Genomic DNA, 14,914 nt, shown 5'->3' with positions numbered 1-14,914 from the left:
TGTTATATTTAGAAAAGATACCTCTTTCTGTAGACCATCTCCTATGGCAGTCCTCGTAGTGTCAATCTGATGTGTCAACTTGAAATCTAGTAAGCAGTTCAGAATATTAAACTTCTGTTTTGTTTGTAATACAGGTGGACCATATGGTTCTCTAGGTGTGGACTATGAATTTGAAAAGCTCCTGTGTAAAATATTTGGAGAAGATTTTATTGAGCAATTTAAAATCAAGCGTCCTGCTGCCTGGGTAGATCTGATGATAGCATTTGAGTCCCGTAAACGGGCAGCAGCTCCAGACAGGACCAATCCACTAAACATCACTCTGCCTTTCTCCTTCATTGACTATTACAAGAAGTTTCGAGGTCACAGCGTAGAACATGCCTTGAGGAAAAGCAAGTGAGTAGACGATTGAACCCAAATGGATGCAGAATAAACTACTGATAGCAAAGACAAATAATTAAAATATCCTAATTACATGTAGACTGAAAGATAATAATGTAAAAATGTAATATAAGGATGAGAAAATGGGATTGCCTGAAGTGCAGTTTCCAGAATGAAAAGTTCTGATCAATCTCTTGCAAAAGCTTTTCTATACAAGACTTGCAGTCTCCTGGTATTGCTTTCTGTGATTTTTGTTAGGCCAGCACTGTGTCACTTTCCTGAATCTGACCATATATTTTGAGTTTCTTATGTGTTAATTAGGAAGGTCAGCTCAAATACAGAATTCGATGTCTAAAAGTTAGTTACCTAGAACCTTAATTTTTAGAGGCCTGGGCCCTGGAAAAAATCCAAGATCTTGAGTGAGATGTGTAAGTATATTCATGACTTGAGGAAAGTTATGAACAATACAAGATCACCGGTGAAAACATACACTATTGCATAGAGCTCTGCAAGAGGAAAGCATTCTTCTTTTGAAGTGATGGCAGGCTTTCTTTTCTCCTAGTATGTTACAGCTAGATCATTTGCTCAGTAGATGGGGAGACATAATTCCCTGCAGAGACTGTAATTTCTGATTGTAAGTATCAAGAAAGCAAGGTAAATGACAAGGTCACGGGCTGCACACAAAAGGAAGTGAGGAGAAAGTAGAAGAGGGCATTTTGCATCTTTTGAAGTTAGATACTACAGGAGACCTGGAGATTAATAGCATCAAAGAGAATGAACAAGAGAGCCTGCGAATCTGGGCCAGAACACTTGGGACCCGAGAGCAGAAGACATGATATTTAGTACCTGCACCTTGGCTTCTTTCTGCGTTTTTTAATCCAGTGAATGTTGAATGTAGCATGCAGGCTGAAACTTCTGCATCTCTTCCTGAAGTTATGGGTAAATGTACTTTCAGCCTAAATTACTTGAAATCCAGCTCAGAGTCACTTCCTAAATGAGGCTGAGGTTCTGAAATAATTAAAAATTTCTGGAAATAATTCCCCTCACAAGACCATGTCCTTCTTATTAATAGTCTTAATGGTGAATCTTAGACGGAATGCTAAATGTTCCCTTCACATAAAATTAAATTAATTGGATAATGGGATAGAAAGAGTATAAAGTTGACATATAATGTGCATGAATGAAAAAGAGATTACTGAGCTATGTGGATGTGCATCAGTGATGGAATAACATAATGCCTGTATTCACTTAACAAATGTTATGCCTCATTAAAAATGCTGTGCTCCCTTCTGCCTCCTGAGGCTTCCCATACTTGCTTGTTTTCCTTGTGTGTTTCCAGTGGCTTTGGCCTGCTACTTCTATAATCTAAATGTTGCCCTTCTGGGGATGAATCCGTGCTGTTTCAAATGAGCGAGCACTGGATTGACTGCCAGCTGTTTCAGGAAGCAGCTGAGCATTGGTAATGCTACAGAAGGCAATCAGGCAAAGAAAACAACAATTAGACAAGCAAAAATAACAATTCTCCCTTGAAATTTTACATTGCTGCAGTTGGTATGGCGCTAGGGTGAGGTGAGGTACTTTCTTCCAAGCAAAATGCATGCAGATTCTGTAAACTCATTCATTTATTTATTTAGTGTGTCTTGTGAGTGCTTGGTTGTTTCTTACAGCTCAGCTGTAATGTTTTAATGTCCTTTCTAACTGTTCTTTTCCAGTGTGGACTTTGTAAAGTGGTCCTCCCAGGGAATGCTGAGAATGAGCCCGGATGCAATGAATGCTCTTTTCAAACCTACAATTGACCAGATTGTTCAGCACCTTAGTACGTATCTGTGTGTAATTCCACTTTCCGGCTGAGCTGAAACTGAAGCTTTGCTTACCTATTTTAAACCAGTAACTGGAATCAAAGTCAAACAACCCCCCTAGTACACACCAAATGTGGGCAAGGAATTTAGTTCTGAAACTTGTAGTTCTCTACAAAGTAGTTAGGAAAACAATAAAAGTAAGGGACATCACCTCAACACGTATTCCTACCTAGTTCTAGTACTAGTTATTGAGTGTGATTCAGTCGTGTTACTGCCTAAGCTTCAATTATTCTGTACTTCCAGGGCTGCAAGCATTCAGAAGACTGAAATGCACTGACTAACCCACATCCTGCTTTTCTTTTTGCTGTTTCAGGCAACAACTACATAATGCCAGAGATGTACCTAGTTTCTGATTATTCCTATTATTAAGACCACTAGTTCATTTCTCGTCAGTGGAAGAACTTCAAAAGTCACATTTGTTCATGACCGTCCAAATCACTGACATCTCTAAAACACAAATAATAAATGCTGCATCATGGTAAAAGTACTTCCAGGCATGATTTAAGCAGCACTGAATTTATTTATACAGTAATGGGAAGTGACATAGGCTTATTGGGAAATTTATTATTTAAAGTCTTACTGGTGGAAGATTGGATTTGTATCAAGTAGAGTACAACATATTTACTGAGCAAAGTATTGCTGTTCTGCACATTACAAAGCACTAATTGAATTGTATTTGGAGTGGAATATCCAGCTTTACTCGCTATATGTGAGGAATTATTAGGTAAATTTCGAGAGGTCACAACTTAGCTAGCACAGAACAGCTTATATGTGAGCGGGGAGGTAGAGGTCTAGAATTACAATAGTTGTGACGGATACCTCAGTCATGCTGCCTCCGTTATTTGAACTAAGGGTGAACCTACAACTGAACTGTGTGATTTTCTTGAAAGTAGGGGATGTGGGCTTAAGCTAAGAAGGAACATCTGTAAAAATGTAAGGAGGTATTATTTTGCAGATGGTACATATTGTGGTTAAGATGTTAGGGTCAGAAATAATAAGTGAATTTAAAATAGGGTGACCTATCTGGAATGCAGTAAAAGGTATGTCAGTCAGTTAGGTTTGGGAATATCTCACTGATACTTGAAGTGGCAAGATGATGTCTGTTTCCCTACTGTGCATAATGTGACTGGCAGGATTTCTTTGCAAGAAATCTGTGTCTCCTTTTACTGGTAGGAGCTAAATAAAAATTCTGTTTTAAGCGCCACTTCAGAAATATTGTATGCTTTGAGGTAAGTTTCTGTTCACAGTGAAACAGGGTATAGAAGAGACTGCAGAAGTGGAATTAGTGCAGGCTGAGAGTGGCACTGTGGGCAGTGTCAGATCTTGTGCATGTGTATGGGACATTCAGTGCACTCAGACATTAGGAGTTTCACCTGCATTGCCTTGTCACAGTGGATTTTTCCCTATTGAATGGGCTCTGTTTTTGTTTAGGTGATGTGTTTGATAAGCCAGAAGTGACCAATGTCAAGTTTCTGTTCCTGGTGGGTGGCTTCGCTGAATCCCCTTTACTCCAACAAGCCATCCAGAGCGCTTTTGGTTCGAGATGTCGAGTCATCATTCCTCAGGATGTGGGGCTCACTATCCTCAAAGGAGCTGTTCTCTTTGGTCTAGACCCTGCTGTCATCAAAGTGCGGCGTTCGCCTCTCACCTACGGTGTGGGTGTGCTCAATCGGTTTGTGGAAGGGAAGCATCCACCGGAGAAGCTTCTAATCAAAGATGGCACACGCTGGTGCACTGATGTCTTTGACAAATTTATCTCAGCTGACCAATCTGTAGCCCTTGGAGAAACTGTGACACGCAGTTACACGCCTGCCAAACCTTCTCAGTTAGTAATAGTGATCAATATCTATAGCTCAGAACAAGATAATGTCAGCTTCATCACGGAATCTGGAGTGAAAAAGTGTGGCACCCTTCGCTTGGATCTCACGGGAACTGATGCTTCAGTGCCAAACCGGCGGGAGATCAAAACACTTATGCAGTTTGGGGACACTGAAATCAAAGCCATGGCCGTTGATGTTGCCACCTCTAAAAGTGTCAAAGTTGGTATTGATTTCTTAAACTACTAACAGCCCATTTTCCCCACCACAGCCTGTTTGTGAGACTGATCTTCCACTATTCCATTTTTTGACTTTCATATATCACATAATCAACTTGAATTTCAGCAGGCTATATGAGAACAGCTAGTAAGGTGGGGTACGTCATGTTTGTGCCCTTTGATGACCAAAGACTGGGTTTTGAAAGACCCTTAAAAAGTTTTGGAAGCAAAAGTTCCAGAGGTAGTAAAAGTTCCCAAGTTACTCAAGCATGCTTAAAGATCTACCTTTATTAAGTAAATACTGATTATTGTTGGGTCCTGAAGATTAGTTAAAAAGATATAAAATCATAATCTCTTTGCCGCCTTCTTCTTCTTCCTCTTCCTCCCAAGAAAAACTCACTAGCCCATGTAGTTGTTGTTGGGGGTGTATCTGTGTGGGGTATCTGTTTAAACAGCACCATCCTCTGGCAATGGGAACAAATTAGTAGTCTGTAGTATACTTTTGTTCTTTTGATTTTGCCCTGTGCTTTCAAAATTTTAAGTGCTGAAAATCAATGACTTAAAGAAATGGGAACTGAGTTTCTTAAATTCTGAGATTCCACTGAAAAGAAAATCCTCAGAAGTCCTTAAAATTATATTTAGGAAAAATAAGTATATATATAAGGAGCCTAATATTGATTGCTCCAGTTTGAAAACAAGGCCTTTATTGTCAAAGCTCTCAGAACTAGCTGTTGGATTAAATAGCTAGGATTACCCTCATTATATTTTGGAAAATTATTAAGAACAAAGCTCTTTCTCTTTTTGGGTCTTCTAAACTTATTTTTATTAGTCTCCATCTGAAATCATAGAATCACGGAATAGTTGAGGTTGGAGGCAACATCCATTGACTATCTGGTCCAACTTTTCAGCTCTAAGTGGTGTCAGCTAGAGCAGGATACTGTATCCAGTTTTGAATATCTCCAAAGATGGAGATGCCTAAACTTCTCTGGGCCGCCTGTTCCATTATTTGACAACCCTCACTGCAAAAAAGTGTTTTTTCTTATGTTTAAAAGGAATTTCTTGAGTTTCAATTTGTGACCATTGCCTCTTGTTCTTTCACTGGATACCTCTGAGAAGTCTGTCTCCATCTTCTTTACTGTCTTCTATCAGGCATTTATACACATTCCTAGCATCCCCTGAGCCTTCTCAAGTTTAAACAGTCTCAGCTCTCTCAGCCTCTCCTCACATGACAGATACTCCAATCCCTTAATCATCTTCGTGACCCTTTGGTGGACTCAGCCCCGTATGTCCATGTCTCTCTTGTACTGAGAAGCACAGAACTGGACCGGGCACTCCAGATATGGTCTTGCCAGGGCTGAATAAAGGGGAAAAATCACTTCCCTTGACCTGCTGGCAGTGCTCTTCCGAATGCACCCCAGGAGGCTATTGGCATTCTTTGTTGCAAGGGCACGTTGCTGGCTCATGCTTAACTTTGTGTCTGCCAAGACCTTGAGGTCTTTTTCTGCCAAGCTGCTTCCCAGCCAGTTGGCCCGCAGCATATACCGGTGCACGGGGGTGCTTCCTCCCCAGGTTCAGGACTTTGCACTTCCCTTTGGTGAACTTTAGGAGGTTCCTGTCTGCACATTTCTCCAGCCTGTCGAGGTCCCTCTGACCCATCTAGTTTATCAAGCACTTCTCCAAGTTATTATATTTATTTTCTTGTTAATCCCTGTGTTAAGATTTGGAAGTACAATTAGATGATGGCTGTCCAGGGAGATTTAAACAACTTAAAAGATAAAATGTCCAGATCAAAAGTACTGTAATGCATTTTGAGTAGCAAACATTTTAATTGAGTAAAATATATTTCTAGGTTGAGTTGAACGGCCAGTAAAGTGGAAGGCAGAAGCCAAGAGAATGAAACTACAAATAGCATTAAATAAAGCATTCCTTACATGGCTATGAACACACAACTCTAATGCAGGTGAAATACAATGATGGTCATGGTAGCATCTTGTTTTCCAAATAATAACTTTCTGGAAATGTTTTCTTAAGCACGTTCACCTGGAAAATTTCTTCTGCAACTGGAACAGTTTTTATTTTGCAAAATGCTACAGGTGGATAACTTCTGAAACCTACAATCTATATCTGCCATGAACTGACAGCTTCAGATTCAAATTCAAATCCCACTCCAAATTGGCAGACTGATACTAACCTGTAGAATCACCCTAAAATGCTGACACTTTCAGAGCATTTATACAGAGCTGCCTGATTACCTGCTGGAATTCATTACATTTTTGAAACTTTGCAATGTTAATTGTTAAACTAAACCTTCATTTCTAATAAGTTGAGCATGTGTTGAATCCATTACTGACACTTCTGGGAAAGGAAAGCTTTATCAATTATTTCACTAATTTATGTTCCAATCCTGCACTTAAGCTTTCTGTGTTCAGCCTGGAGTTTTGCCACAGTAAAGAGCTGCAGAACTGGTCTACTGCATTTGCCATTGAGTTTTCTGTGTCTCCTGCAGAATTCCCTAGTTGAATGTGAAATCTGTTCTGCATTCAGCTTTAAAAAAAAAAAAAAAAAAAAAAAAAAGAAAAAAAAAAGACTATGGAGAATGCTAGTCACAGTATCCGGCTGGATACTTTCTATAATTACAAAGTGTGCTTGCTAGCATTCAGTTTCCTGCTGCCTGCAAAATGCTTTAAAAGCTAAATACTGGGATTTTTTGTGTGTTGCTTTCCGTGGTTTACAAACAAGAGAAACTTTAAGATGAGTTATGAACAATATAATTTTATGTATATACAATATTTAAATATTGTACAGACTCTTTCTTTCTACAGTGCTATTTTCTTGTATAAAAATGCTCTTTGCCTCTGTTGATTTCATTCAGCTGTTAATTTTAAATAACATAGTTTCTCAATCAGCTTCTGTAATTATAGGCTTTTAAAGATGGTAAGATATGAAATGTAAAAGGCTGATCTTATAATAATAGGAAAGAAATGTTGGTGTGTCAGAAAATACAACATTCTTCCTGCAATGCAAGTCATACCAGTTAAGCATATTACACAGATGCACTAGTATGTTGCTGGGACTTTCATTTCTTTGTTTCAGATGGTGACCATTCCATCTCCAGCAGTTCGTCATAATAATGGATGAATCCTCCTGTAAAACCAAGTTAAAAATTAGATTGTATGATCTGAATATACAGCTTCTTCACTAGGTTTTGGGGTTTTATTAAGGATCTTCCCTAGTTTTAAAAAAAACAGACACAAAACTACCTTCCAAAAACAGGCAATGCTGTTTTATTGTAGCTGCAGGTAAGACCCAGTCTCTGTCTACCACTACCACCTACCAAAAGACAAAATTCTTAAAGAAAAGTCGGCTTTGGTGTCTTTGCATCCTATGTTAAACTGAGTCGGTCCAATTCTGCACAGATTTGTTTCCGGTGGCCTTAGGTTAACACAGAATTTGGTCTAATAAATGGCTGCAACCACCCCCTCTCTCACCCGAAGAGGAGGCGAACTGCAAGATCAGGTGGCCCATGATTTTTGTGCTGTTTTCAGCCTGTCTGCAGGGAATGCTAAGGGTAGTTTCTGCAGCTCTTTTGAAGCATAGTTTCCTGCACAGTAGCGATTCTCTGCCCTTTCTTATTCACCTTTTGTAAGATTCCATCTGGACCCAAGTAGGGATCTGTTGCTGAAATGACTCGACTGTAACTGTACAATGTGGTTTGCATATTTTTGCACTTCCTCATTCAGTCTGATGAGAGCACTATCAAGCTTATCTTTGCAGAGCACTGAACTACTGAACAAACTCCCAGCTGTCCTCGTTGCCCTCTTTAAATCTAAGAATGGAAAATTAGCTTGTCTCTCTAAGGAATTAGAATTGTAAGTAGAATATTATGCTGTGGTCTGTAGTCTATAACCTGGTTAAACAACTTTACATTGTAAGTGGCATGTGGATGCCCATTTTGATAAAGGATGTTAGGCTGTAAAATGAATATGAAATTTATTAGGAAATGAGTAATTTTTAGAGTAGTAGTTCTGATACTTTGGCAGGAGATTCCCTGCAGAGCGTTTTTCTGGAAGGGGTTTCAGATGACATTGTGCAACTTAATGTTGAAAAGACAAGGCCTGCTATCCTTAGGGAAAGCAGAAAGCCTTGCCAGAAGTTTTGCTGTAAGCAGCAACTTGCAAGTTTGGGTCCAAGTTATTTAGCTCTAGGCTGAAAGTTAGCAGCTAATTGTGATAGAATGATTAATTGTGCTAGAATATGATAAATGTGCAGTGGTGGTTAGGACAGTTTACATTGGTATGAATATACCAATACTTATATACAGGAGTTTTAATGCATTATTATGAGAAGGCTAATTATATATTGCAGAGATTTAATCGCCAAGATAAGCTGCATATTTATGATATGAAGTGGCTTAAACGGATGAATAGTATAAAAGTTGTTGGGCATAATGTCACAGTACTCACCTGCTTGAAATAGTCTTAAACTTTATTATAAAACCAACCATTGTGGTCTTGTTCACCTCTGTGCAAGATAAATTCAGATTTCACTGATGTCTGGAGCTGTTCACAACTTGTCTGGATTGTATCTTGAGTGTTCTTGTGTCTTCAACCATGTCAAATAAAATACAGTAAAACTAATTTTTCTTCTCGGGTGTTACTATTTTTATGAAAATGACTATAAAAAGAAACCTAATTTATTTATTTATTTATTTTATTTTGAAGTGAGAAAGGCCAAGTGGTTATACTTGCGTTTGGATACTCCTTCGTATGTGTAACTGAGCAAAAGTGACATCAAGCGTATGTGCTGCTTATCAGATTTCTTCGACCTTTTAGATGTGTGGACACCTAGATTCTTTGCCAAGGGCTTGCAGGCCCCTGTGCAGCACAGACGACTCTTCGACAAGAGGCTGCTGCACTTTTAGTTCACTTGTGTACTTTCTAGGGGGACTCCGTGTCTGCCTGAGGTAGAAGTCCACTGCTGGGGATTACTCAACTTCCACCAAAGTTGATGTAGCTCTGAGTAGGGCGTCTGCTGGGGTTAAGACAGAAAGACTTTGGGCAATACCAAAAGCAGATTAAGTATTTTCTGTAATGATGCTTTGAGAAAGCTGGGAAATAAAATACAAAAACTGATATATCGGAGAGGACTGTAGTCTCTTAGGCCTTGTCAAAGGCTGGTTTATTGCTAAAATTGTATTATCAGGCCAATAAGCTGGCCAATAGGCAGGTATATTTGCATGACAGTGTACATCTTTACTGTGTGTTTCTAGATCTAGGAATGTTTAGTAAGGTCCAGCTGCACTGAAAAACACTTGTACAACAGTTTGTGCAATATTATATTTTTCTGCTAACTGTTGCAGGCCATGTCCCTCTCAAATTCGGCAATGTTGGCACTAGCTATGGAGACAATTCAGTGGTGTGTGTGACCTTAGTCTACAGTGCTGCTCAGACACAAAGATGCAGAGAATGAACTGAGGTGCATAGCAGCCACCACACCCCAACTTCCACCTATTTGCTGCAATGAAGATGTTTTACAAGTGCTTTATGACTATAATTATCAACACCATCCTAATAGGCTAGGTACTGTATTTAACTTGTAATGAACTTGATTTCAGCTAAACATTCAATTAATGTTACTAGTACAATGGGAAATATAATTACAGTCTTCAGGGACACATTAAGAACCAAATTTTACTTTCAGTGTTCTAGCGCATTGCTCTGGTTTCCAGGGGAGTTTCATGTACGTGCATTCACTGGCAGAATTTGGCCTTTTTGCTGGACTTTTCTAAATCTTAAGTTTTTCCCATATGAGTGTGTTTATATTTAAAGTTACAGCCCCATCTTGATAGGAAGGAGTTTGTATAAATCGTTGGTTCTACAAAGATTGCATAAATCCTTACTGAAATTTGCAGTGTTTTCATGTTAATAGCCATATAACAACAGGAATAGGCTAGGAATAAAACAACTTATAAAACAACCTCCATCACAGCAGTGTCCAACGTCCCCAAAGAGATTCTCTCCTTTCAGTTTTCTAAGCAGCTATGTTCAACACCACCCAGACATGTGTCTTAAGGACAGTGGATTCAGAATACCCTTACTCCGTGCAAGAGCTGCCTGATTTTCAAGAGATGCAGCTCAGATAAATTGGTGAGAACTGCAGATGCTTTGTGTAACTGGGATTCAGGCCTGTTATTTGCCAATCTCATTAGGTACTGATGTTGGAAAACTTGTACTTAACTTTTTTAGGAATAGATTCTGGTTTATTAGTTCTCATTCACCCCTTGCTGTGTTCTAACACACAGAAACATTTTTGTGGTGGGACTGCTGTAGCGTGACAACAAAGTATTGAGGGGGACAGGATTTTGTGCTTTTGTTCCTTCAAATTAGAGATCTGAAAGTGGATATTCAAACAACGGAAGAAGTTTGCACTACAACCTGTGCAGTTCCACAGATGCAAAGAGCACTTTCTTGCAGCAAAAACTGTCTTGTGCCATCTTGAAAATGCATCACAGCAAACATCAGGAGTGCTGAGTAGCCTCTGGGGAGGTGATGTATTTGTGATTGGTTATGAGTTCATGACTATTCTGTTTTCATACCTGTAACTTAGTATGTGGATGTTCTTATGGAGATGCCTTGTTTAAAAGACAGATGGCTTCATTGACTTCATTAGCCACGTGCTCAGAAATGTGGCACAAATTTTGCTACACTGCAGGATTGAGGAACACAGGCAATGCAGGAAGCACATTCCTCAGATCTTGGAAAAACTAAATACAGAAGCTCTAACACAGCTATGACAGCACCAGTAGTTTTTCTAATGTATAAGACAGCTTTCAAAAGTGAGTCTATATTTGAGATTTTTCTTGTAGAGTTTCATGGATCTGAATTTTGAGTTCTTAGGAAACAAACCAATCATTCAAAGGAAACCTTAAAGTCTAAATTCCCAGAGAATATGCTTTTCATCTCTTCTCAATTTTACTGCACTAAACACCCATGTCTAATTGTCCAGAATGTGTTCTAATAGTAAAGACACTGTTCTAATAGTAAAGACAGTATTAGTAGTAAATTGTGCCATTTCTATTACATGGCAATTTAAGTCCTACCTTTACAACAAATTTCACTGCAACCTTAATTACTTGCTACTGATGAACAGATGATGTCCCTCATGTTTTAATTTATATTACATTGTAATTCTTCTATAGCTTTCCTCCCATTTCTTTGGACTGCTGCAGAAGTTGAGAGCCTGGTTTCCCTATTTGAAGTTCATTCTTTCCAAACATTTTCCCAGATTCCTCTATTGAAATAAGTTCAAGCCATTGAATATCTTCTCTTGGGAATATAATGTCCAAATTCAAACATGCCTTGACTCTTAAATGCATCAACTCAGGCTGAACTGCAATCCAGGTGTCTTTTCTCCCTCCATCTTAACCAAAAGTTGTCTTGTATTGGCATTTTTCATTGTATTTCAGTCTTACAAAGGATGGCCCCGAAACCCATTTTGCCATTATAACCTTTCCCTGCTATAAAACATTCCTTTAGTTACAACTCTTAATTTTATCACTGTTCCTGTTCTTCCTAGATTGCTTCATGCACTCCTTCCCAGCAGCCAGCACCAGTGTCTGAACACAACAGCTCTTTTAACAGCACACAGCTTACAAACTGGCAGTCTGAAACAAGATGTCACCTGTGCCCTGTTGAAACTGTTGTTTGGCAGCCAGGAGGCAATTTCCTACGTGCGAATTTTGACAGTGCAGTGGAAATGACACGAACGCTTACGCAAGGGAGCCTTTCCACTGTTTAGGGACTGTTTTGGATCTCATTAAATTCAATAGAAAGGTTCATACCGACTTCAGGGGAGCTTTGAGTCTGGCTGTTAGCCAAGCCCTCAAATCCTTTGTAGCCAGAGAAATAGACATTCAAAAGTAAATAGATTTTGAGGAGCTCGCTGAATAAAAAAAAAAGATTATCTCAGCATCACTAAGGGGCATATCAAAAGCAGCTGAGCACATACTTCACTGATATAAAGGGACTAAGTGCAATATATCAAGTTAGTCAGTTAACTGCAAACATTTTTCTGCAAACCAAGAAATGCTGTATCTTCTTTGTTTAAGACAGTTGTGTAGGTATTGGCTATAATTTTGAAGTAGTATCTATTTTCTCATTTTTCAGGGACTGTAATAATAGGGAAAAGTTTACTAGATGCTACTATCCCAGGAGCACTGGCTTTGTGCCCACAGCAGAAATCACCAAACTAGGACATAGTATTCACTACCATGTGATGGCAAATAATCGTTTTAAGAACTTGGTGGATTGCAACTGCTATGATCCTTCTGTCAGCATCACAGGTGAGCTTACATGAACATGGAGGAAGGAAAAATTCAATGTAAGCTTACTCCAAGAGTATTGTGTGCTGCAGCAGAGCCAACAAGTAAAAGGAGAGTGATACTGGATTGAGTGTTTTGAAACCAAAGGAGTCATCTGAAGAGATGCGTAACAAGGGTTTGGACGTAGGAGCACAGAGGCATTGGTGTGCTCCAGCAGTAACTGAAGATCAGGGAAGGTTTCAAAGTAGGAGTGCTGAGACTGACAGCTGTGAATGCCAAAATTGTCTAAACCATAGTAATCTAAGGAGTTAGAAAGGTGACTCTGCCTTTCCCAAGGACAACAAGGAGTATTTCCTTCCCTCTGAGGAATAAGCTCTGCACCTCTAGTAGGAACTTCCGTCTGCCATCAGCTGATAAGAGCAGACACCAGCCTGAACGTATCCTCTTCCTTTGTAGTACAAAGAGCAACCTCAACGCTGACCTGATGCTTCCCACACACAAGCACACTGCATACCGTACACGTGCCATCACTGCGTATTTGCTAACGTACCAAGGGTGCAGTTAAAGCACTGCCGTGTTATGGGTTGCTCACTGAGCTTTTACTTTTCATCTACTGACAATCATAATGGATCTATTTTCTCAGCCCATTCCCCCCCTGACATACTTTATGTAGATGACTATCGACTCCTCAAAATGAGTGGAGTTGAAGGAAGTTAACTGTGAGAAGAGCTGAATCCAGCAGAAAAGATGCTGGTCCTGCATGACATCTGCAAGGGTTCCTGTATTTAACTATGTTTTTCCACAAACAACATTACAGCATCCTCCTTCAGATAATTTCCTCCCTATGTTCCTTGTGTAAGCGGAGGTCCCAGATGGCAGTAGTATCTGCAGGGTGTTGGGAACACACAGCTAGCTGCCTTGTCCATGAAAAAGTCCTTAGCCAGTAGTACCTAGGTGGGCAAGAGGATAGATATTTTGTCAGCTCAGGGCAACAAGGTCAGCATTTAAGTGTGATGATTGTGTAAGGCATTTGAAGAATCAGGTAACATGACTGAGGGTGTACCAAAAGACATTTAAATTATTTTGGAAGTTATTTTATTTTGTCTTGGGGATGAAATAGATGAGACCGATGTTCAAAAAGTGCCACACACTTATCAAAGATACTACAGGACTGAGGGGGATGCCACAATACACTGATCACATCCCACAGAGGCATTTATCATTTCTCTCCTTCAGAGTCAGGTAGTATATACCATTAATTGTGGCTTTAGATTTTTTCCCTTTTTGTTTTCTCTATCTCTGTGCAGATCCATCCTCTATTTTTGCTGACTGCAATTGCAGCTCTGTCAGAGCGTCACAGGAGATGCATGTACCTGGAAAGGACCTCAGACGTCAACTTACTGCGGCAAAACAGTATTAGTTCTGCCTAAGATACTCACGACTTCTGTTTAATCTGGTTTTAAACCTTCTGATGCTGCAGTGGAGCTACCTACCCAGGCAGTTTATTTGTGTTTTGCTGTCCTCACCTTTCTCAAGTTCTACATAATGTCAGCTCTGACTCTCTGTGCCTGTCCTGCCCCTAGAGAACATGGGAACATTTCATCCCATTCCTGCTTCTGACAGCTTTTGACATATCTGAAGACTAGCCTCATGCTTGCCCTGAATCTAATTCTGTAATTAAACACCAGGTCTTTCAATCACATTTTGTAGACCTGTGATCTTTTTTTACGGCTCTGTTGGCAGCTTTGAGGATTAGACGGTGGATGCTGGTTTCTTGCAGATAAACATCTTGTTGCTGGAAGGACATTTAGAAACCGATGCCGAAGTCGTTCTGTGTGCACACACGTGGAGGGCTTGTGTTATGCACATCCCACTATGAAACAGAAAGCCCTGGCAAAGCATCAATAAACAATGAAATGTGATGTGAGTAGCTAAGGCACATTGTGGTTTTGACTTTTGCAAACATTGATTAAAGGCCTTCTTGCATGCAATCTGAGGGGTGCATCTTTAAACCTTAGGAGCTTGTTGCAGTAGTTAATATTGTATTAGCTGGGTGTGTTTTTGATAAATTGCACTTATGAGGTAACCACAAATCATGGTCATGAAACATACTGTGAGTTTTGCACTCATTTTGCTTTTAGAATTTGCATCATTAAAGCGTTTTCCTTGAACTCCTATACTGTTGAAGTTCTGATAAACTACTTGTGCTTTACTGACCTGAAGTGTGTTGAGCTTTTCAGCTACCTGAAAAATGCTGCAATGAAAAACTTCAAAGAGGGTGAGAAATCTCTAACTTCCTGAACGACTTGCTGGGGAAGTTTA

The 14,914-nt window shown here is 39.6% G+C and overlaps 1 protein-coding gene across 6 annotated transcripts in view; it reads left to right on the top strand.

The window, feature by feature from the left end:
* HSPA12A (heat shock protein family A (Hsp70) member 12A) overlaps positions 1-8,903 on the top strand; it is a 107,832-nt gene extending 98,929 nt beyond the window's left edge. For all 6 annotated transcript variants that reach the window (XM_072871736.1, XM_072871737.1, XM_072871738.1 and 3 more), the window contains 3 exons: positions 135-393; positions 2,091-2,194; positions 3,669-8,903. In XM_072871736.1, coding sequence (XP_072727837.1) covers positions 135-393; positions 2,091-2,194; positions 3,669-4,303 — 998 coding nt within the window. In that variant the 3' untranslated portion in view covers positions 4,304-8,903. The remainder of the gene's footprint in view (positions 1-134; positions 394-2,090; positions 2,195-3,668) is intronic.
* Positions 8,904-14,914: the final 6,011 nt, after the last annotated feature.

The sequence above is a fragment of the Ciconia boyciana genome, chromosome 8, assembly GCF_034638445.1.
Source record: "Ciconia boyciana chromosome 8, ASM3463844v1, whole genome shotgun sequence".
In the NCBI taxonomy this organism is placed as follows: domain Eukaryota; kingdom Metazoa; phylum Chordata; class Aves; order Ciconiiformes; family Ciconiidae; genus Ciconia; species Ciconia boyciana.
This window is presented reverse-complemented; position numbering and strand designations above follow the sequence as displayed.